Genomic DNA, 25,254 nt, shown 5'->3' on the forward strand with positions numbered 1-25,254 from the left:
GTTTAGAATTTTAAGTAACACTGATGTTAATAAAGCAGTGGGATTGGATGGGAAATCACCATGTATATTAAGGGAATGCCCAAAAGAGCTGACTGTACCCTGGACTTCATTGTTCAACAGAAGTCTGGCAGCAATCCCAGAAGAGTGGAAAGAAGAAAAAATAGTGCCACTGCATAAGGGAGAATCCAAATCAGCAGCGTCAAACTATAGGCCAGTGTTAGAGAAGCTGGTTAGAGACAATACAAATGTGGATTGATGACAGCATGGGTTTTTTAGGGGAAGGTCATGCTTTAGTGACTTCGTTACATTTTATAATAGGATGACTAGTGTACTGGATGGGGGAAATGCTTATACAGTGATTTATTTAAATTTTACTAAGGCATTTGACATCTGACTAGCAAAATATTTGCTTGTCTGGTGATCTGGTGAGTCAGTACAAAATTTTTCAAACCCTGATTAAGGATCAATGCTTTTCTAATATTTTTAAATTATCTGTAGGGGAAAAAAGTTGACATATTCGATCTATGAATCAAACACACACACAAAATGTCAACTGATTAATCTGGTCCTTAAATTTTAAAATGCTTCAATGCAATTCCTGAGCAATCTAATCCCGGAGAATATTCTCAAGAGGAAGATAAAATAGCAGCAACAAATAATTCTTCCACGTAGTCATGCCTAAAAGAAAATAATGATAATCCATACCTGTATTTTATTGTAGATACATTTAGTGTCTATTTAGGCAGAAATCAAATGTATTAATAATCAACAATAACACAACTACTTTGGAACATTCCTTTTCTACTTGACAGTTATTATTTCCATAAACACATTGTATGGTTTTTCCTTTCATCTCCATAACATAACATGATTACTAAAAGTAAATTAATTTTTCAATACGAACTTAAATGATAAGAAAAACAATGACCCCTTTCACTCTTAGCGTTATTTTTATTTCAGAAGAGAATCATTAACAATGCACCTTTTTCTTTTTCACAATGCTGTTCCTTTTAATTTTCCTTAACATGTCCATCACCTGTTCTATTCATATATATACCCTGTATTCTCAATCACTGCAACTGTGTGATTGACATCATGACACCCAGGTGTCACAAACAGTAACGAGCAGTTCAATCATGGGAGACAGTAACTAATTTAATATAAACCATGATAATTAACCATGTTTTAACCTTCATATTAAGGTCAACATCCCTGGAGCAAACATATCAAGACACTAGCTATATTAACGATACACAGTTTGTTATGTCAGTTGACATCAAATTATTTATATGGAGAGTGACATCAAATCTAGAGTCCTATTTATATGGCTAAAGATCACAGACAGTTAAAAAAAAAAAAAAAAAAAAAAAACACATTAGTAGTGATCAAATGAGTATTTGAAATAAGAGTTGAAGTGATCTAGAAAAACCAAACAGGAGATTGCTGGAGAACCTGAAACGGAAGTTATGTAAATTGAATGTGTGCCATCCATTATACTTTAGATTTGTAGGCTATCATTGCTATTGAAATTAGGGTGGTTGATTAAAATTTCACAGGCTTCTTTAAATTTGCTTTCATACCAAGTTTTTGTATGATGTAAGGAAAAGGTGCTTTTCCAATCAATTTTGTATCCAGAGTGTGATCAGAAGGTCATAATTTAGCATAATTATTAAATTTGATGTGTCATTGGTGTTCTTATCCAGATTGGAATTGTGCATTCTGTTTCACCTACATATGACAAGTTATAGGTGTTTGGATTTGGTACACTCCACAGTGAGCTGGGGAAGGAAGGGGGGGGGATGCTTAGAGTAGTCAAGTTCAATTTTGCAGGGGATGTAAAGGCGGTAATTAAAGTTATATTTATGTACCATTCTGTTTATTTTCTCTGATATTCCTTTAAGAAAACTGAATATCATATTAAAAAGAAAAAATAAGGATAGAATATTAAAAAAAAAATGAGTAAGTTTCAAAAATGAATTGTAAACTCAAATATACAAATATTACTGAAAAAAAAATGAAAGAGTTTGTAAACAGAAACCAAACCTTGGAGTTTCAGTGGCAAACTCTGAAGAAAATGTTGATTGATTTGGCAAGAGAAACATATGGGAAAGTTGTTTGTAAGTTCATAAAAATCCAAACTTCATGGTGCATACAGGGTGATAGTCCTGAAAAGGAATAAAACATGACAAAAATGTCTACCAAGTTAGTCAGAAGCCATGAGAGAGTAAAGAGAAAATGTAAGACGGTTATGTGTAAAGTAGCTAAACAAGTCATGGGAAGACTTTGGTAAGAATATGGAATAAAAATACCGTGAATGTGGCAAAAATGTTCTATATGTTATCGAAAAAATTTAGAAATGGAGGAAAGATTAAAAGGAATCCAAAATGATAAAATAACATGAAAACTGAAAATAAAGATATTCTGGATGTCTGAAGTAATAACTGAAAGAATGAAATGAAATAAGAAGCAACAGAATGGTAATAGAAAATATTCAAGAGGAATACATATCAATATTTGAACTATCAGATACTTGAAATGTGAACACAACTGGATTAGATGACATATAACCATAAGTACTCAAATATGAAGGTATGAATTTCATACCAAGTCACAGCAACATTCAGATTGAATGACACAAGGTCTAATTCCCAGTGATTCAAGTAGAGATCTCAGTTCCAATCTATAAAAAGAGAAATAAAACCGAATATGAAAATTAAAGAGAAATTTCTATACTGTGTATTCCAGATAAGATTCTGACTTGCTTAAAGATAGCCCTTAGAAAAATTAAGAAAGTAGAAAATTGGATTTAGGCAAATAGAGACTTTCAGGATTAGATTTTTACTTTTACAATACAGTTGAGAAATCATAGGAATAGAACAGGGATCTGTACTTAAGTTTTGTAGATCTGGAGGGAGAAAATACATGTGGTTACATGTATATTCCTTTAGAACTTGTACAATATTTCCGATATTTAGACACAATGTGGTTTTGATATGCTCTATACTGAAGATGATTTAATACATAAACAGCAATATCTTCATTTTAACAGTTTAATTTTATTAAAACATCTTTAGTGTGGTTACATGTATATTCCTTTCTAAATTGTTTAGGCACAATTTTTAGTGAATAAGCAAATTAGGAAGAGATGGAATGATACAGAGCCATACAAATTTATATGGAATAAGCACAAAATTAGTAAAACATTAAACTAATGGTATATAATTCCCCCCCCCACTTCTCTTCCACCGTTCTCTGTTTAAAGCAAGCTCTTTCATATGTCAACAGCTTTGAAAGTCCAATGCAGTTCTAAGGACTTTATGCCATGTTAATCTTGGTCTTTCCCTAGGTCTTGTACTCCATAGTAGCCTCAAATACCAGACGAGGAAGTATGTCACAAGGTTTGGTCACAAAATTTTATATTGAAGATCATGCTAAATAGGATGGAGGCCAAAGTTGAGGCAGAGATGCCTGAGGAAAAAGAGTGGTTTTAGGAAAGCTAAGGGCACCAGAGATCAGATTCCTTGCCTTAGACAGATCATAAAAAAAATAAAGAATTTAGACTCCTTCTGGTAATGTGTTTCTTAGACTACTCTAAAGCATTTGACTGTGTTCAGCATGTGAAACTGTGGGACGTAATGAAAAGAATGGGTTTTCCTCAACACACTATCAGGTTGACAGCCAACTTGTACAGGGAGCAAGAAACTGAAGCAAGAACAGGTGTTGGATTAATTAATTGGCTTCAGGTTGAAAAAGGAGTTAGGCAAGGATGTTTACTTTCTCCTCACTTGTTTAGCATATATGCGGAGGACATCATGCGTGAAGCATTGCATAAGCTCAAGACAGGAATTAGGATAGGTGGTAGATTGGTCAGTAATCTGAGGTATACTGATGATACTGTATTCCTCTGTAATGACAAGGAAGAACTAGGACAAATTCTTGATAAAGTTAACAAGATCAGTAATAACAGAGGACTTCAACTCAATCCTAGCAAGACAAAGATCATGGTACTCAAAGGAAATACAAACAGGGAAGCTCCTGAGAAACAAGTGTACCTAATGGAGAAAGAATTGAAGTCAGCAAGTTTGAACACCTGGGATCCATTATTGATGTAAAGAATTGCTGTTCAGAAGACGTCAGAAGAAGATTAGGAATGGCTAAAGCAACAGTCAGAGACTTGTCTAAAATCGGGAAAGATGGATAGGAACAAAGTTGAGGATTTTGGATGCAGTTGTTTTTCCAACAGCTACTTATGGATGTGAGACTTGGAATCTAAAGAAGTCAGATAAGAAAAGGATAGCTGCTTTTGAGACGTGGTGTTACAGAAGGCTGTTGAGGATATCATATACTGAAAGGTGTACAAATGAATGGGGTGTTAGAAAAGATAAATAGAATTTTAAGGCTCCTTAAGGATATTGACATAAGAAAGTTAAAACATTTTGGACACATTGAAAGGACTTCTCAGAACAGTAATAGAAGGTAAAGTTCCTAGAAAAAGTTCCATCAATGAGGTATGTGTGTGTGTGTGTGTAGTGACTGATCTTCAGAGAGTTGAAGCCTCCAGATATAACAGGACTACAAGACAAGGCCAGGTGTGGCACATCGCCGAAAAAGAGAGAAATTAGTCAAACTACTAAAGCAGTAATATATGACAGTGTCTGAAGCAATTTTACTTTATGGATCCGAGAGGAAATAAAACAGATGATCAAAGAGTAGATACCACAGATATGAGAAAAATGAGTTCTGAGAAAAATTAGTGGAGGGAACAGATGGCATCAATAACACCATCATCATATATATATATATATATATATATATATATAAAAAGAACTTGATATTGTTAGCATTCAAGAATGTGTGATCAGAGCTAACCTAAGGGTGCAATCACAAAACAGAATGCAAGAGAAAATGTTAGTAAGACAGGTATTTGATGCCAAGATAGCAGGAAAAAGATTATGAGAAAGACTAAGTTCAGAGGTGATTGATGCAGTCAAGTGTTCCTAGAAGAAAGAAATACAAGATCTGATAATACTGCAGTGCTGACAAGTGATAGACAAATTTGGAGAGAAACTGTTGAGAGGAGATTAGTAATAATGTACACTTAATTGGATAGTACTGTAATAGTATCCTTATATTGTTTTATAGAAATATTTATAGAAACTTTCACAACTGTAAAAAAATAGAATTTTATTCAAAAACTGATATATATCATCCAATTTAACATGGACATCATTAGGAAGACAGACCAGTAGCTACATTCAAAACATGAATCAAAAAAATTAGTCATTAAGCAAGTGCCTCGGTCACAGTTGAGGTGATAGGATTACACTATTAGAGTTCAAAGGAAGAATTGTAAAAGTTGTGCAGATATAAAAATAAAATAAATAAAAATAAAAAACATTATGAACAATTAATAATAATAGTTTCCCAAAACTTAGAGATTGACATACAGTCAAAGTGGTTAAGGTTTGTACTAGTTCATAGCATCCCATATTTCAAGGAAAAGATCATCAATATGAACCTGCTGGAATGAAGAATTTTTGGTTCCAAAGAACTCTGTGCCTAGTGTCAACAGCATGAGCAGTAAGGCTGGACTTGTCAGATTCCATAAATGCAATATAGTCTTGCATTCTAATCACAGCAGAGTGGCCAGAATGTTCAAAATAGAAAAGATGACATGAGCAGGGTATGTGATATACACTTAGTTAGGAGAGAGAGGTAGTAATGTATCCTTTATAGATGGTAAGAAAGAAGACAGTTTCCAAGCTGGTTTGAAGGAATCATATTGATTGAATTTGTGAAGAATACATACTATTTATGCTATTTGTTCGGAGGTTCCTTTAAGGTAGGAAATTGAAATTTTTTTCACATCAGATTGTAGTCTGGTAGACGGATAATTATAAATAATTTTTTTAATGATAGTTTTGTTGTATCCATTAGACATCAGATTGCTTTTAATTTTATTTAGTTCATCTAACAAAAAGGATTCAGAAGAGCAGATCATATGAGTTCTTGATAATACCTATCTTCTATGATGAATGAGCTCTTGATAATACCTATCTTCTATGAAGTAATGTATCTGCCAATAAAGGCTGGTTTGCAATAAATTGAAAATGCAACATGACCTGTATGATTTTGAATTGTTAATTATATATCCAAGAAGGGAAGATGATTATTGGATTTACATTCAATAAGGGAGTTAACTTGATAAGGGAGTACAAAGAGTTTATTTTTTCCAGAAACTGAAGTAATTCTGACTCCGAGTGAGACCAGACTGCAAATATATCATACAAAACGTAACCACATACGGTTAAGGTTAAGGAAAAACAGGAAAGAGGTTATTTTCTAGGGATGAATACAAGAATTCTGTTATTGAGTGCCTTACGTAAGATCTATATATACATATTTGTAAAAGATGCTAAAAAAAATTGCCCAAGAGAAACCTGGGGAAAAGCAAGGCTTGGTTAAGAAAATAAAGGTTGTCACATTACCTTAAGAAAAATGATGAAAAAATACAATATAAGAATCTGAATTTAAGTTTTGAAGATCTCAAAAAGGCTTATGATAAGGTACAAAGGGGGGGGGGCTCTCAAAACCCTAAAACTGCATAATATAAAGGTCAGCTTATATAGAGTAATATACAGCTGGGCATAATTGAAGAATGGATCACATTACTATGGAAAGAGAAATTAAACCTATTATCAGAATGAGAGAGATATAAATGGTGTAGGAATTGTGGTGTGTGGCAGAATGAAGGGTGAAGTACTGGACGTGGGTAGAAGGAACGACAGGATCATGCGAATGAAATTGGGTCTTGGAGAAGAGCGGGTGGTCGTATTATGTGTATATGCCCCGCAAGTTGGTTGTACAGCAGAGGAAAAAGATGAGTTCTGGAACGTGTTAGATGAAGAAATGAGGGAATTGGAAGAAAATGAGATGGTGATTGTCGGAGGAGACTTGAACGGGCACATAGGAAGACAGAATAGAGACTGTGAAAGGGTGCATGGTGGCCACGGAGTGGGAATGATGAACCAGGAAGGAGAGAGGGTTGTGGACTTTGCAGTAGCGTTTGATCTGGCAATTGTGAACTCGTTTTTCTTCAAGAGGGAAGAACATTTGATAACATTTAGAAGTGGTAACAACAGCTCACAAATTGACTACATTTTGACTAGAAGAAAACATCTTAAGGTTGTGAAAAATTGTAAGGTAATTCCAACAGATCAGGTAGCACAACAACACCGACTGCTGTGCGCAGACTTTAAATTAAGATCGAAGATAAGAACTTCTGGTTGCCATGGGATGAAGACAATTAAGTGGTTTCGCTTAAAAGAAGAGAGTGTGAGGAATCATTTTAGGGAGAGAGTGTTAGAGAGGATTTCGGATGGACTGGAAAGTGTACAAGATTGGTGGAAACATAATTCAAAAGTAATCCTGAGCTGTGCAATCGAGGTGCTTGGTGAGACATCTGGAAAGATTAGAGAGCAGAAGGAGGGTTGGTGGTGGAATAATGATGTACAAGTGGCAGTGACAGCTAAGAGGAAGGCAAAGCAGAAGTGGGATGAGTCAAGAGTGGAAGAGGACAGAGAGGTGTACAAAGAGAGAAAGCAAGAAGCCAAGAGAGTTGTGGCACAGGCGAAGGTCATGGCATATCAAGATCTGTATGATCAATTAGAAACAAAGGAAGGACAGAGAAAAATTTACCAACTAGCAAAATGTAGAAATAAAGCAGCTAAGGACATCTTACATGTGAGGCAGATCAAAGATGCTGAAGGAAGAGTATTATAGAGGGATGTGGACATAAGAAACAGATGGAAAATATACTTTGAGGGACTTCTGAATGAGGAAAATGCAAGGACTCACAGAGTAGATGGGCAGCCTTCTGAGGGGATGGTGCAGAACATCAGTAGAATGGAAGTGACGGAGGCCATGAAGAGGATGAGGAATGGAAAAGCGGTGGGCCCCGACAAAATTCCAGTGGAGGCATGGAAGGCACTGGGGGAAGAGGGAATTGACCTGCTGTGGGACCTGTTCATGAAAGTTTGCCAACAGGAAAATATACCCGAGGAATGGAGGGAGAATATTCTTGTTCCCATCTACAAGGGTAAAGGGGATGCACAAGACTGTAAAAATTACAGAGGAATAAAGTTGATGTCCCACATAATGAAGATCCTAGAAAGGGTTCTTGATGGTAGATTGAGGGAGGAGGTGGAGATTGCAAAGGAACAATTTGGCTTCATGCCTGGAAGATCAACAACAGATGCTATCTTTGGGTTACGACAGATGATGGAAAAATATCGAGAGAAACAAAGGGAGCTACATCTGGTATTTATTGATCTGGAGAAAGCATACGATAGAGTGCCAAGGCAAGAAGTCTGGAGGTGTCTGAGGGAGAAGAAGGTGCCGGAGAAATATGTCAGGTTGGTGCAGGAAATGTACAGAAATGTGAAGACAAGTGTTCGGACCTGTTTGGGACAGACAGAAAGTTTTCAAGTAACAGTTGGCTTGCATCAAGGGTCAGCATTAAGTCCGTTTCTGTTTAATATTGTGATGGAGGTGGTAACAGAGGAGGTGAGAGAAGATGCACCTTGGACAATGTTGTATGCAGATGACATCTTGCTGTGTGTAGATTCAAGAGAAGAAGCGGAAACTAAACTGGAAAGATGGAGAAAAGTACTGGAAGAGAGAGGTATGAGACTGAGCAGAAGTAAGACAGAGTATATGTGTTGCGCAGCGGGCGGTGGCCAGGAGACAGACCTGGAGCTGGAAGGAAATGTCATCAGGAAGGTGAGAGACTTTAGATACTTAGGTTCGACAGTGGAAGAAGATGGAGGAGGTGAGAAGGAAGTGGGATGCAGGATACAAGCAGGTTGGAGGAACTGGAGGGAGATGGCTGGAGTGTTATGTGATAAGAGGGTGCCGATCAATCTGAAAGGCAAAATTTATAGGACAGTAGTGAGGCCAGCTATGACATATGCTATAGAAACTGTGGCCCTGAGGAAAAATAACATTAGCAGGATGGAAGTAGCAGAGATGAGAATGCTTAGGTGGATGTGCGGTGTGACCAGAAAGGATCATCTGAGAAATGACTATGTCAGGGGAACAGTGAAAGTTACGAACTTAGGAGCGAAAATACAGGAGGCAAGGTTGAGATGGTTTGGTCATGTGATGAGGAGGGAGGACGAATATGTGGGAAGAAGGGTCATGCAGATGGATGTGCAAGGAAGGCGGAAGCGTGGGCGGCCAAAGAAGAGATGGAGGGAGCTGGTAGAAGAGGACTTGAAGATGAAGAACTTGGATGTGGTGACAGCCCAAGACAGGAAGGTGTGGAGGAGACTCATAATAAACAGTGACCCCACTTAAGTGGGAGAAGCTGCTGAAGAAGAAGAAGAATCAGAATGAGAGATATTATGCTCAGTTCTTTATTCCACTTAAATAATGTTATCTTCTTGAATAAATCTTTCATAAAAATCCAAATTCAAGGCTCTTTAACTAAACAAAACCTGCTGTAACAAATTTTAAATGAAAATTGGCACTGAAAAGATGAATACTAATATAGCAGGAAAATATCTAATGTTTTCTTAGTAAATCATTTCACTTATTATATACGATTGCTAATGAAACTGCAGAATAAAATATTAACAGTTATCCAGGTATTATGGGAAGCCAGCTCAATGGAACAAGAGAGAGAGAGAGAGAGAGAGAGAGAGCACAAAATTAGCAGTACACAAGTTTGAGAAAATCAATTTAAAAAAATCTGAGAGTTGGGTTAGAAACTCATGTTTGCATTTCTTTTTCTTTATACAGTGGACATTCACTATGGCAAACAACACTATAACTACTAAAAAAAAAAGTTTCAATCATATTAAAATGAAGATGTTAGAAGGAATGTGATGTTAGCATTCAGGAACGTTACCAGAGATATCAACTGATAGAGGTCACAAACAGAATGAGAAAGGTTAGCAAAACAGGCATTTTATGCCAGGATGCCATGAAAAAGACACAGGGCAAGACCACAATCTAGGTGGCTTGATACAAATAGAAGTGCTTTAGACAATGAAATGTCAGATCTAATGGTACTGGTGTCCTGGTCAGATAACAGACTAACTGGGAGGAAAACTGTCAGTAGAAAGTTAGCAATAATTTAAACTCTTTATGTACTACTGTCATAGTATTCTGTATGCCACGTGAGGGTAAATATCAGGAATTTGATTATGATAAAGTCCCAAACTAAAGGAATAATGCTATGCTAATAGAAATTCATCGTTAACAAACTATCCATTATCCTCTCTATGGACTTACATTCTTCCTAACTAGAGGCTCTGTTGAGACTGTTTATAATTTTAATATCCAATTTTCCATTTTTAAATTCACCCACATCACTCTGCTTAAAACTATCTTCAAGTTTAGCTGAATACTAAAACTACCTCCCCCCCCCCCAATTCCTAGTTTCTTAATAAATCATCTTTTATTTCTTATTTAGAAGAATCTCACTTGCTTTGGTCCTCTTACTATCGGTAACACCAATTATGCATGCAGACATGATATTTCTGTAATTCCTCTATCAACTTCACCTCTTTTCCACTGATGTTTCTCATGTTAATGGCATGCATTCTGAGATTAAGATTGTTCTAGTACATGCATTTCACTGTTTGCAATGATTTATTACTAAAACCAACATGAACCTTGAATAACTGGGCTATATTCCAGCCAGCTTTATATCTGATTATGTTGTACCATTAAAATGGATAGGGAGGTGTGGTTTCAGAGCAAACTGCTATTCCGTGCTCCAAGTTCCAAATTACTAGCACATACTTGCTCATTTAGATGAAACTGGATGGCAGGTTTTTTAAACCTCACATAGTAATCAAACCTATTAATTATTATTATAATCATCATTTCAATTTTTACATTCATGTATGTTTAAAATAGCTGCAATTAATCTCTTTGCTTTTCGGTTCTTTTCACGTTTCTATTTCTGTAGAAACGTGAAATTCAATACAAATTAACAGGAGTTAATCAACTCTCTTACACCAATAGGGTTGTGTAAAATTAAAGATGATAAGAAATGATATTCTTGTTTAATTATTTATTCAAATGCATGTTAAGTATCTTCACAACTAGGCTACTTGTATGTAGAGGCTAGTGACCTCAACATTAACCGCCTCAGTATCTCATAATGCAAAGCACATGTCCTTTTAGTGAATTATGAGAAGGTCACTACTCAGACCAGTTCCAACCTTTATTAAGATATGTTAAAGTGTGGAAATACCTCTCTAAAAACTCTGAGTGATCTACAAGATTACTCTAAATTTCATCTTAAAGGATCACTACTAAACTCATCACTCCAGGACAGGAAACTCAGCAGTGGCACAACTCATGACAAGCAAAAACCTGCCACCAAGCAGAGCCTCTCTACTCCCCAGGAAGCAAGCAAACACAAAGACAAACATTATTACTTTTCAAGGGCAGGCTTTCTCCAAAAACTCAGATAATCCCTCAGATCACCCCAATCAATGAGCAACCCAAAGGATCATTTAACTCATTACTCAGCAGTGGCCCACTCGGTCGTACCACCAAGAAGAACCATGCTCACTGAGCAACCCAAAGGATCACCAAATTTATCACTTCTGACATGGGCAACTCCAGGAGTTTTTTCAGCTCCACTCAATGGGTTCCTTATCCTTATAAGGACTGGTTTAAAGGGGCGAAGCAAGAATGCTTTTCATATTCCCCGTTATCTGTAGAGGACAGCGTAGGGATAAGGTGTTATTGAGCAATTAAAGCTCTGATCATGGCAGGAGGGTAACAGCAATAGCCGAGCCTCAGTTAGAACCTCATTGGCTACAGCATTGCCATCCATTACCCTCCAAGGGTATTGGATTGAATGAATCAATCACCGCATCTCACGGTCGATTGATTCTTCTCACCACTCAATGGGTTTGAACTTGAACTTAATTGGTTGATGGACTGAGTCCTTGACTCTTTATCCCTTCATCTGGATTTTATATTGTGGGTGATGAGATTATTGTGGGTAATTTACCCGCTCATTGTGAGCATTGAGGCTGTATCAGCTTTCTCTTGCGATGGAGGATTTCGGTTTTTTATGTTTGAAACGATCTGAGGGCTTGTAGTCCGCTGCCTGTCGAACTAACTGATTTGGGTGATTATCCGTGATTGTGAAGAATTTCTCTGCAATGTTTGTCATGTAGGTCTTAATATCTGGAAGATTGGCTTCTTGATGTAACTGGATGTTTCTGATGAACCATGGGGCATTAAATGCCATTCTTAGGCATTTATTCTGTATTATCTGAAGTCTGTTGATGTTGCTTTTAGTCGTGTGACCCCAGGTTGGAGAGGCATAAGTTAGTTGCGGTCTGATTACCGATTTGAAAAGTAAGATTTTGTTGCTTATGCTTAGGAAGCTGTTCCTGTTCAAAAGTGGATATAGCTGTGCTATAGTCTGACTTGCCTTAGTGGTAACACTATCCATATGTGACTTGAAGTTTAGACGTCTATCAAGATGAATTCCCAGATATTTGGTAGAATTGCGCCAAGGGATGATTTTACCAAACATTTGTATGCTTGTATTCGGTTCTGCCTTACGTCTGGTGAAAAGTACTGCAGAGCTTTTGTTTGGATTAATTGCGATACGCCACTTGGTATACCAATCCTCCAATTCATTGACTGCTCTCTGCAGCTTGATTGTGGCCAGGTGTGGACGGAGAGATCTGGCTATAATGATTGTATCGTCGGCATACAGAGCAGTGATAGCTGGAGACAGTTTGGGGAGATCTGCCATGTATATGGAGAAGAGTAGGGGAGATAGTAGAGAGCCTTGAGGCACTCCGGCAGTGATTCTCCTCTCCGTGGATCTGATACCGTTGAGTTTTATTTTAAATTTTCTGTTGTGTAGATATGATTTGATAAGTAGCACTAGTGGCAATGGAATACCAACTTCGTGTAGTTTAAAAATTAGTCCATGATGCCATACTCTATCAAATGCTTGAGTGATGTCTAGAAAAACTGCGCCAGTGTGTTGGTGCCATTCATACCCTTGGGTTATATGTTCGATAACTCTATAAATTTGTAGCGTTGTGGAGTGATATTTCCTAAAGCCGAATTGTTCATCTTGAATTATATGGTTGATATCTGTTGCCTCTTGAAGTCGTGTGAGAATAGCACGTTCGGCTATCTTACCTATGCATGAAAGAAGGCTGATTGGTCTGTAATTTACAGGGAACTGTGTATTTTTCCCAGGTTTGGGAATTAGGAAAACGTCGGCAATTTTCCATCGTTGTGGGAAATAATTTAGCCGGAAGATGGCATTAATGATGGCTACTAGATGCATAACCCCTTTGCGAGGAAGTAACTTGAGTACCTTATTTGTTATTCCATCTGGACCTGGAGCCTTTTTGTTATTTAGTTTTCTTAAAATCTCATATACTTCTGTTGGTGATACGGATTTGTTATTGGATTGGAATGAGGCATTTTGAGTTATTTTACGCACTTGGGTGTGAATTTTACTTATGAAATTTATATCTGTATTGATATAATTGGGGCTGCATTGTTTTTCTAAACTGTCAGCAAATGCTTCAGCTTTTTCCTCGTCGTTGTAGACAACATTAGATTCACCTTGGATTGGAGGAAATGTAAAACGCTTTGAACGGAGTGATTTCATCATTTTCCATATTGATTGATCCTCTGTGTTTAATTGGAGAATTTTGTTATTCCAGAGTTGGTTACGGTGGTCCTTTAGGGCATATCGAACCTGGTTTGTTGCTCTATTGACTGCTTGTTTATCCGCTGGGTCCATTGTTCTCTGATATTGTCTTCTTAATCTGTTTTTCTCTTGGATAAGACGTTTTATATCCTGTGGAAGTTTATTTGATGGTGTACATTTGGTTATATTTGTTACCTGCGTTATAGCTGTCAGCAGTTGTTTTTCAAGAGTCTTCACTGCTTTTTCTACATCTTCAGCAGATGTTATATGCGGTATTGGACCAAGGTTTTCCTGGAAGGCTGAGGGAAGTTGTTTCCAATTTATAAATGCGGTGGTGTTTTCTGTTATATCTTGTATGGTGCCTAGTTGTAATATGATGGGGTTATGATCAGAACTTAAGTCGTTGATTGCTTGTATCTGATAGCTGTGCGCTATGTTTTTTAATATAGCTATATCTAGTACATCAGGACGACCGGTAGCTCCATAATGTGTGGGTTCAGTGGGTCCTATTACTGTTATATTTCTTGAAGTGGTGTAAGAGTTGAGTATTCTTCCATTAATATTTGAGTTTCTGCTATTCCAGACTGAGTGTTTGGCATTAAGATCTCCGGCTATAATCACTGCTCTGCCTGTATTTAGTATCACCTCTAAGTCAGATTCAAGGAGTTTTTTATTTGGGGGGTTGTAGGCTGCATATATCGTAATGCTGCTTGTATTTTCCATATGTATTTCTATTCCTGTAGTTTCCATGTGTTCTGTTTGGGGTTCTGCTATTGAATTATGTTTTATGTTACTTTTCACAAAGATGGCAGTGCCTCCACCTCTAGCAAAGCATCTGTCTGTTCGGTAAGTGCTATAACTATTGATTCTGATTTTGTCACTTGGACGAAGATGTGTTTCATTTATGAGGATGATGTCTGCTTGAGTTTCTGCTGAAAACTCCTGCAGCTCCTGTAATTTGATAGATAAACCATTTGCATTCCATGAAACAATTTGTAATGATTTCGGTTTTCTTTTAGATTTATCCATTAAGAATTTCCATAAAGAGTGATTGTGTATGCCTTAAGATGATATCTTTGGCTTCTTGAGTTGGGTTGGTTTGTTGGAGTTCAGCAAGCATTTCACCTAAGTGGCTTGTTATGTTCAGTAGGATAGGTTTGTTGGTTTGCTGTGACTGCTTTGGTTTTGGGTCTTTTTGGAAGGTTGATCTTGTAACTTCAGCATACGATCTTCCATCCGTTGTGGAGACTATGGTTTGATGGGAAGACGCTTGTTCTTGAAGAGGTTTACTGGTTTTGAGTTGTAATTTTTGGTTTTGAGGAAATGCTATACAGCCCCTATAGTTTGCAGGGTGTGGTCCTCCGCAGTTTGCACACTTTGCTGGAAGTGTACGAGGTTTATGGCATTCATTTGATGCATGTTTGCCACCACATTTAACGCAACGAAATTCAGCCTTGCAGCATCGTTGGGCATGCCCAATCTTCTGGCATCTATGGCACTGGGTTGTAGTTGATTTGTGTTTCAATGCCTCAACTTTTATGACTAGATCACAGATGGTTTGGAGATTGTATATATGATTTTGGTCTTTGCTTATTTCCACTAGAATTAGACGATAGGGTGTTTTATCAGCCCTCCGCATTCGGCTGACTTTAATTGGGCTAAATCCCTTAAGTTGGAGGTCTGCAGTGAGGTCTTCTATTTGTAATGTTTCAGTTACTCCCCTTAACACTACTTTTAAATTTTTTTCACTGTTGAGTGCAAAAGTGTGATATGGCAAGTTGTTGTCGTCTAGAAATTTGGTCATTTTTCTGTAATCTGATGATGTTTTAGGTTGTATGCGAATCCCTTCTTCTGTGTTTGTGGCTTTAATGAAGGTGATATCTGAAGATTTCAGTGTGGATGCAACGGACGTCCAGTGCTCCTTGGCCCTTAGGACGACTGGGGGTACCCTTTCTTTAATTACATTATCTGGTTCTATCTCCACTGTTTTGGGTGTATCTGCAGTAGAGGAGATTTTCCTTTTCTTTTTGACTGTTTGAAATTCTGTGTTGGTTTTCACAAACTGCGGAGTATTCTCCTGAGATGCAGCATTCTCTGTATTCGTGGAGTGACTTGATTCTGGTTCAGTCAACATACTTCCTTCATTAGAATCATCCATCCTATCTTCTGTGACTGCTGTAGGGGGGAATGTATCTAAGAGCTTTACTTTCCCTGGCCAGTTGTCGCTCAAAAGTTTTCCTAATCTTAGGAATTCTTTGTAAACTTCTTCAAATATGCCTTCATTGAGAGGTTTTGTCATGATTAACAGAAGGCAACAACTCTATTAAAATAAAGTTTGAGAAGTGGGACCTAGAGCCCAATGTAAATATCCCGTAGATCAAGTCGATCTACCAGCAAAGGTAGTAAATGTTTCACAGAATGAAGAACACTTACCTCTATATATAAATATCCCGTAGATCAAATCGATCTACCAGCATCAGTAGCAAATATTTTACAAAATAAACTTTTCTTTAGAAAATCATAACAACTATTTAAATCACTGATCACATATATAAACACTTGGCAATAACCACTCAATGGGTTGAAGCAATGCAGAATTTATATATTTCCCATATACAAGTAGTGAAAAGGTGTCACACCTTATTATTAAAATACTCTGGCTTTCAACTATTTGTTGAAAGATTTTTCACTTTGTTATAAATTAAATTAAAGATGGCAAGAAATTATATACTTGCTTAATCCTTTATTCAAGTGTAAACAAACAAAGTTTTTACACATCTAGTATATTCGTGACTAGGCTACTTGTATACAGAGCCTAGTGACTTCATTAATGAATACATTAAATGCCTTAGTACCCCATAATACAAAGCACACATCCTTTACTTTTGCATTACTTCAACCTTAGTATCTCTTCTGAATTCAGCTCCCACTGATGAGATCTCAATAAAAGGTCTGGGTAGTGGCCTCCCCACTACCAAGACCAGATCCTACACATTCTAAAGGATGTGTGCTTGTGCTTTGTGTTATGGGTATCTTTATTGTAATCTTTATTGGTATCTTTAATTTAATTTATAACCAAGTGAAAAAACTTTCAACAATAAGGTTGTGTATTGGTTGAGTCTCGATCAGAGAATGAATCTCAATAGATTGCAGTATGGTGGCTGTTCTTCTAAGCACGACACCCAAATCAGTACTTAGGTCATCTGCAGATGATTTGGTGCCACACACATCACACCTGAATGATAAGGTGTAAGAAACAGCAGCATAGTCTCAACAGCTGCCTTGATGCTTCTGTTCTAGTGGCCTCATCACCACCAGAGTGATGACACCATAACAGTACAAAAGCAACTCCAGCTAGCAATGCCTTTCAATGTGCGAGATACGAACGTATCATTACGGTGGCTAGACGGGATTCTGACTTAGAGGGATTCAGTCATCACCCCACATCAAGAACCTAATAGCATTCCATTCTCAATGGATGTGAAGTATGACTTGGTCATGCATCTTACCATCTATGGCCTCTGATGTATAATTTCAGCCATATGTATGCAGCAATGGCGTCCAACATCTTACTAACACTAAATCGGGGCTGCTACATATTTGGCCGGTTGAACCTAAACCTCTTTCTGATCATTGATTAATTTGCCAAGCACATGATTTTTTCATCCCTTCTTAACCTAGCTTATTCTAACTTACATACCACTTTACGTTATTATTATTACAGGTATCTCCATGGAGTCAGTAGACTCATTGCAGGAGACCCAAACTAACAAAACAATATCTGTCATATCTCTTCTTGAATTCCTTTACAGACAAAGAGCTCACAACTAAGTCAGGCAATGAATTCCACTCGTTCTCCACCCTCCAGACAAAAAATCCTTGTTATCACACCCTTGTTAACCACACTCTTCTTTAATTTCCAGGGATGACCTCTTGTTCTTCCATCACTATCATACAGCTGAAACATTTCCCTCGCATCAATCCAATAAAAACCTTTCAGTAATTTAAATGTTTCTATCATATCCCCTCTTTTCTGCCTATCAACCAACCTCTGCAATCCACAAGCTCTCAATCTATTAATGTAGGGAGCATTTTTTACATCACTCACCAACTTAGTCACTCTTCTCTGAACCCTCTCCACACAGTGGCGCACCCAAGGGGGGGGGGGGGGGCAAGGGCCCCGGGCATCCCCCAAAGAAAAGGAAAAAACACTAGAAAAATTTCCAAAAATCTTTTCCTAATTAAAATTCTTTTTTTTTATTTATGTTGTGTGCTACTTATGAATTAGCGATCACTGCAGATGCTCAGTTATAGGTCGTATGCGATGTGTAGTGTATTCGCAAAACGTCTACTCAACTCGGCCCCCTCCAAGATTAAATCCTGAGTGCGCCACTATCTCCACAGTCTCTTCATCTCCATGGAATCCAGGTGACCAGACCTCAGCACAGTAATCCAAATGTGGAAGTATCAACACTTTATAAAGGGGCATAATAACCTCTTTATCTCTGGATGTCAGTGTGTTCCTCAACAACCAAGTAATCCTATGTGCAATCTTGGACACCTTAGCAATGTGTCCCTTGAACTTCATCTCCCTATCTACCAACACCCCTAAGTCCCTAGCCTCATCAATCTCTTGGAGTACTGTTCCATCAATGTAGCACACAGCTGGTAAGCTTTTAATCCCAAAATGCATGACTTTACACTTTTCCACATTGAACTGACATCCATTACCTTTTGCCCATTCTACCAGCTTATTTAAATCATCCTGCAAACTTTCAACATCAGCTTGATTTTTTATTGCACTACCCAACTTTGCATCATCAGCAAACAACTGAATAACTCCCTGTAAACCATTTCCTATATCATTTATATACAAATTAAACAACAATGGCCCAAGCACAGAGCCCTGAGGCACACCACTGGTCACCTGCCTCATCCTGGACTCGGCTCCTCCATACACCACCTTCTGGTATCTCTCCACGAGCCATTCTCCTATCCATATCACCAATTTAGTATCCATTCCCATCTGCTCCAATTTGCGTAACAGTGTTCCATGGGGTATCATGTCAAAAGCCTTAGCAAAATCCAGAAGTACCACTGTGTAGCCAGTTCCTTTGTCTAACTCAGATGTCATTCTATTATGAAAAGTTAATAGATTGCTAAGGCAGGATCTATCTTTAACAAAACCATGTTGGCCTCTATAGAGTATCATATCCTGATCCACCCATTCTTGAATTTTGTCTTTAACCAACTTTTCCAATACGTTTACCACCACTCCTGAGATGGTGATTTGGTGATTCTAACTTAAACTTCCTTCCACTTATTTCCTGCTATCATTATTAAAACCAACCAATCACATTCGGCTGAAAAGTTTTAAAATATTCTTCTTGTTCTAGATAAGATTCAAATCCAAGTCTTTTCAACCAAATGGCTAATGTCATTTGCGTGTTACACAGGCACTATATCTACACTATGAGTAGATATAGGCACTATATCTAATCATAGATAACAAAATTATCTATGAGTAACAAAAAAAAAAAGCCTGTGTAACAAAATCTGAATGATCACACTGTGAATGAAGCATGTTTATAAAAATGCTGCTAGTCTAAAATAGATTTTAGAGTACAAACCACTGACCTGGAGAGCTTAAATGACATTTCTTCTAATCAGGAAACATGCTTATTCAGTTGCAATATACAAATATATGCAGGTTTCTTTATGTGAACAGAATATTCTCCAGTTAATTCATATTCAATTTAACAATGTTGTGTTTGATGATTATGAAAATTATTTCTTACTTTATTATTGCATTATCTTCCTCTTCATCAAATTCCTTGCCAGGAGAGACTTCTAATGGATAAACTATTTGCTGTCTCAGACTGCCATCAGCTAACACTGGTTTTTGGGATAAAATAAAGAAACTAGATGGAATATTTGGGAGCCCTATATGTATTTCACCAGAAAGAGAAGACCAAAGCTGTTTAATTACTCTCAAAAGAGATGTCTTGCCACTTCCACTACTTCCTGTTACTAGCAAGTTGGTACCTTTAGAAATATGAAGGCAAATCTGAGATACAAGGGGCAAGCTCTGTCCAGGAACACTATATGTTAGGTTGGTAAGTTCCAGGAGTATGTCACCATCTATAAAGAATAATAAGAGTGGAGTTAAATTCTTCATAAGTAACTTAAATATTATTATTAATGAAATACAACAAATATAGCAGTCTTGTGATAAAATACATTACAACAGAAAATCTATTTCTCTTTTGGTTGTCTGATTTCTGTGGTGATAAGGAAACTCTGAATTCATTCATTCCAGCAATGAATGACTAAAGTAATATCAGGTAATATCAAGACTCTGGATGTTAATGGTGAGGAGACGAAATGACAACTGTAGAAATTAAGTAGTATAAGTAAAAGAGAGGTGATATCATTAACACATTTAAGTTAATGAAAGAATTTTACCAGATTAGTACAGAGAGGAAGAAAGAGACTACACTATTACTTTCATCCAGTTCACTATACTATTACTATAGTGAACAAAGGAGTATGGAACAATTTTTTATTTGGAAAGTATTTGGTCAGTGGAATGCATCACAAGAAGGGACTATGAACATCAAGAACAATATGACAAATAAGATACATTAACTGTTGAATGCAAATGTCCACAATAAATAAATTCATGACATCATCAAATGATAATTCCTTTGTAATCATCAATTATGAAATAGGCTGTGTTGTTGACAGGAAGTTTCAATGGCATATCTAGATATAAAACTTTAAGACTTAAAGGTAAGTTTAAGTATATTTTTAAAAAAAGTACTTCAAGGTTCCCATCTATGAACAACCATGGCTCAAAGCCTCTCATTCATACAGCATAAATAATAACTTGCTCAGGTTAATTCTTACCAAATAAGTTCAACCAAGCAATACTTCCTGGACTGGTGTATCATTAAAGTACACTTACGTATTTCAATCTTTTACAACTTTTACAGTTACTAATCATAACCATTCCTCAGGAAATAGTTCCTCTATCATGCATTTTTATGGTAATGCTTATTAATATTATTATTTCTTCTGGACCTCCAGGGAGTCACAACACTAGTCAATACAAAGTCTACTGTATCACTCTTAAACTCATCCACCATTTGGGAGAACTGCTGCATGAAAAATCTCCTCAGTATTAATATGATAATTCTTCAATAACTTAATCTCAATCACATCCCCCCCTTTGTCTTATATCCATGAAACTCTGCAATCTGCATGTCCTCAGTCTATCCTCATAATCAACACTGTACAGTCCAGATATCATTTTTGTTTTCTGTCTTTACACCCTCTCCAAGGGTGCAAAGTTACTTTCATCTACTTCAAATCCCAGTGACTAGATCTAAGCACAGAAATCCAGATGTAGTTAGATCGGCTTTGAGACAACCACACTTTTATTGCTCATGGTCAATGTCCTCCTCAATATTGCAGCAATTCTCAGAGATGTCTTCACAAGCTTTGCAATATGTCCTCTGTATTTCAAATTGCTATTTACAATCAAACTAAGATCCCTTGCTTCTTCTGGCATAACTTTACCAAGTGAGTAGGAAGCATCCCATTTGTGGATCCCAAATTTCAAAATCAATCTTGCATTCAGTTGCATTAAACTGATATTCGCATTCATTTGTCCACCTTTCCAGCTTATTCAAATCTTCTTGAAGGGTCAAAACATCAGCACTAATACTAATAATTCTCCCAAGCTTCACATCATCTGCAAACAAATGAATATCTCCCTGTGACAATAATCATTAACATAAAGAGACTGAACAGTAATAGTCCTGGTAGCAATGCTGTGGAACTTCACTTGTAACCTTCCTACTCCCTGATACTGTTTCCTCATATAAAACTCTCCGATATCTATCAGAAAGCCAGTTACCTAAACTGCTAACCTGATATCCAAATCCATGTGTTTGTAACTTAAAAACCAACCTGTCATGTGGCACTTTGTCAAATGCCTTTGGAAAAAAAAATGAGTATATGCCTTACCCTTATCCACTGCTCTTGTCACTATTGTAAAAGGTAACCAGATTATTAAAACAAGAGTGCCCTTTAACAAACCCATTCTGGCCTGCATAAATAATACTGTCCAATTCTGTATACAAGTTCTTACCAATTTCTCAAAAATCTTAACAACTATAGAAGAAATACAAACAGGCCCATAGTTTGATACCCCATTCTACCACCACCTTTATGCAGTGGCAATATATTAATCTTCTTCCCCCTTTCCAGGAACATTTCCTGTTGCAAGACTTTCATTAAACAGCTAAGTCAATGTAACAGTCAGTTCCACAGCACATTCCCTTAAAACAAGGTGAAATTCCATCTAGTCCCCTGCCTTACTGACATTCAGTATTCAGAAATAAATCCTTCCACTATCATTTATTCTCCTACTTACCACATAGCAAAAATATTCCTTGGGATTCTCCTTGGATTGCAGTACTAGTCTCCTCTCACAATACTACTAGTCACCTTCCCAACCTGAGTCTTATATTCCTCATGAAACTGCTCTCTGCATATTTCTGTTTATGTCTTCAATAAACTCTTTTTTCATCTGCAAGTCATCTTTTATATCTCTTGTCATCCATTTGACTTCAAATTGCTTTATCTTCTTTACTCAAGGTATACAATCTGCCATTGCTGTCAACAATTTGTTCTTAAGTATTTTGCATACACTACTGATCCCTCTTCCTTCAAATTCTTTCATCCATTGGACTGCTGCAAGGTGGTTTCTCTATGATAGTTGCCCTGCCTTATAATTCCAGATCAATTCCTTCTGTGCTGATACCCCTACATGCCTGATTCATCTTCCAAGTCAGGATTACATGGTCACTCTCACCAACTGAGGGCATGTAAATGACATCTCATCTCAGTCATGATCAGATCCTCTGATACTATAACCAAATCTAAAACTCATGATCCTTGTCTTCCCTCCATCACATGCTGCCTAAGACCATTGTCCCTCAAGAAATCCAAAAATTCAGTAGTAGTGAATCTTGTTTCCACTGCCTTCATATTGCTATAGTCAAAGTCCCCCATAATGATCACTCACTTTGCCCTTGCTAAAATTGTCTATCTACACATTTCCTACTCATCACCATTCATATTCTCTGGTTTGTAGCAACATTCCACTAAATACACCATATAGCCATTAGTGTTATTTCCACTGTGATTCTCCACCGTGAGAGGGCATAATTCATCCCTTATCATTGGCAATACTCTGACATCACATTTACCTTCCTTTAGTATTCAGTAAGAAAGGAGTTTTTGGCATTCATCAGCTCAACTTGGCCAAAAATTATTGACATTGGCGAGACCTGGTTGACACACAATTATGTAGTCACAGGGATAGAATGTAATGGATATTGTATTTTCAAAGAAGATAGAAGAAATAGAGCAGGAGGATGAGTAGTATTATTAATGACAGCTGAAGAACTTCAACTAGCAAAAACAGAAGTTAAGAATGATTGTAAAGCTGAGGGAAATGGTTCATTTGAGGCTGTCTGGTGTAAGAGAGAGGCCAATAGGACAAAAAATATTGTCAGTTGCTACTGTAGACCTGAGGGTTCAGAAGAAGATGTGGATGAAATGAATTAGCAGATTAGTACAATTAGTGCAGGCCAAGCAATTATCATGGGAGACGTCAACTATGGAGATACAGATTGGAAGGAGAAAAAGGGCACATGGCCTTTTGTGTTACCAAGGGGAAACAGCATGTGATGGGAGGACCAAGGGTTTGAGAGTGTTGGATCTGGTAACAGCATCAGAAGATCTATCTGTAACTACAGTAGCAACTCTGCCTCTGATCAGGAAAAGTGACCATGCAGTCTTGTCCTGGTAGGTTGCTCAACATGTGGAATTTTCAATCAAGAAAGGGTTCATGTGGAACTAAAAAGCTGGCAATTATGGCAAACTGAGTGGCAACTTCAAACAGTGCCATGCATAAGAAGCTACATAGAATGAATGTCATTAGTGCATGGGAAGCGGTCAAGGATTGTTTGAGTGAGGCAATATTAGACTGCATACCCAGGGTCAGAAGGATAAACCAAGTTGGGATTAAGTGGAGTAACAATATAAAGAAGCAAAAAAGAAAGCACTGTGGAAGGAATACTGTATAAACAAAAAGACGATCAGCATGCTCATGAGCAATATAAAGCACAAGCAAGAAGGGCAACTAGTATGGTAAGGAATGATAAAGCAGATTTTGAGAGAAAATTAGCTAAGCAGGGTTGATTATGGAAAGATAACTTTACTCAGTGCTGATGGCAGGAAAGTGACACAGAAATACTTCAGTTACTAAGTGATCATCACTTTGCAAGGATAAATCATCCAAGTGTGACTTTGTCAGTTACTAATGTGAGAACTGAGGTAGATGAACTGAATTTGTTGAAAAATATAGGGTTCAGTACTATCCGTGGTTTCAGGTAACCATGTGGAGGGGGGGTCTTGGAATATATCCACCATGGATAAAAGGGGGGGACTGTATAATATAAATATAAATATCATTTAATACATATAATTATATAATAATATAATATAAAATAATATATAATAGAATATAAAATAATAGAATAAAATAATAATAGAATTTATATAATATAAATAAAAATTATAATATAAATTTTAAATATAAATTTAAAAATAAATATAAATACAGTATATAAAGATAAATTTTACTTACTCCAGAGCAAATGGAAGGCTGGAATGTGAATAAGTATACAAAAGACCAAATTACATGAAAACTCTAACAATATTAAAATGGATCTGACTAGATTTTGCAAAAACGAAGAATGGCAACCTGTAAGAAATACCATGGTTGCTGATTCCTAATGTAAAATGAATGGTGCACACATGATGTTTATTGTCAAAACTACTAGCTGTTTGGGAGATTTTAGTATTTCATGCAAGACCAATTGCGGCAACAATGTCATTTCCTACAAGTTACTATTCTTTCATGTGTCAACTGCTCAACATTCACCATAAACAGTATCAGACCATTCATGAGAGAAAGAATATATGATATGCAGCATTATCTAAATACTGATATTCAGTATTTAGATAATGAGATAAAATTGAAAGGTATATAAAATCTCATGAAAACTAAAAGAAAAGTACAAAACATACTTGAGCATCATAATTATAATTATTATTATTATTATTACATGACACCTTCAGGGAGTCCAAAGACTCATCAAGGGGACGCACCTATCCTACAACTCTCTGTCTCCACCAACCGCAACTACCATCATCATCTACACCAACGCCATCTACCGCACACCATCACCATCACTAGATTTTCACCAACAATCACAAACATCCATGCCCATGGCAGGATTCAAACCCACAGCCTTTTGGCTGGAGAGCGGATACGCTAACCACTCAGCCAACCAAGCCGGGCCCTAATAATTAGCAACCCTGCTGCCAGAAACTAGGAGACCCACAGGAAAAGCTAGAAAATTTCATGTTGGTACATGTTTACATATCCAGAATATGTT

The 25,254-nt window shown here is 37.0% G+C and overlaps 1 protein-coding gene across 1 annotated transcript in view; it reads right to left on the minus strand.

Moving 5' to 3' along the window:
• The window catches only part of LOC150105846 (lysosomal cobalamin transporter ABCD4-like), a 42,705-nt gene that overhangs the window by 14,688 nt on the left and 2,763 nt on the right, over positions 1–25,254 (minus strand). The window contains exon 2 of the mRNA XM_090394376.1: positions 19,516–19,858. Within this exon, the coding sequence (XP_090250502.1) occupies positions 19,516–19,858 (343 nt within the window). The remainder of the gene's footprint in view (positions 1–19,515; positions 19,859–25,254) is intronic.

The sequence above is a fragment of the Typopeltis vanoorti genome, chromosome 6, assembly GCF_054136105.1.
Source record: "Typopeltis vanoorti isolate ZY-2024b chromosome 6, IOZ_Tvanoo_1.0, whole genome shotgun sequence".
NCBI lineage: Eukaryota > Metazoa > Arthropoda > Arachnida > Uropygi > Thelyphonidae > Typopeltis > Typopeltis vanoorti.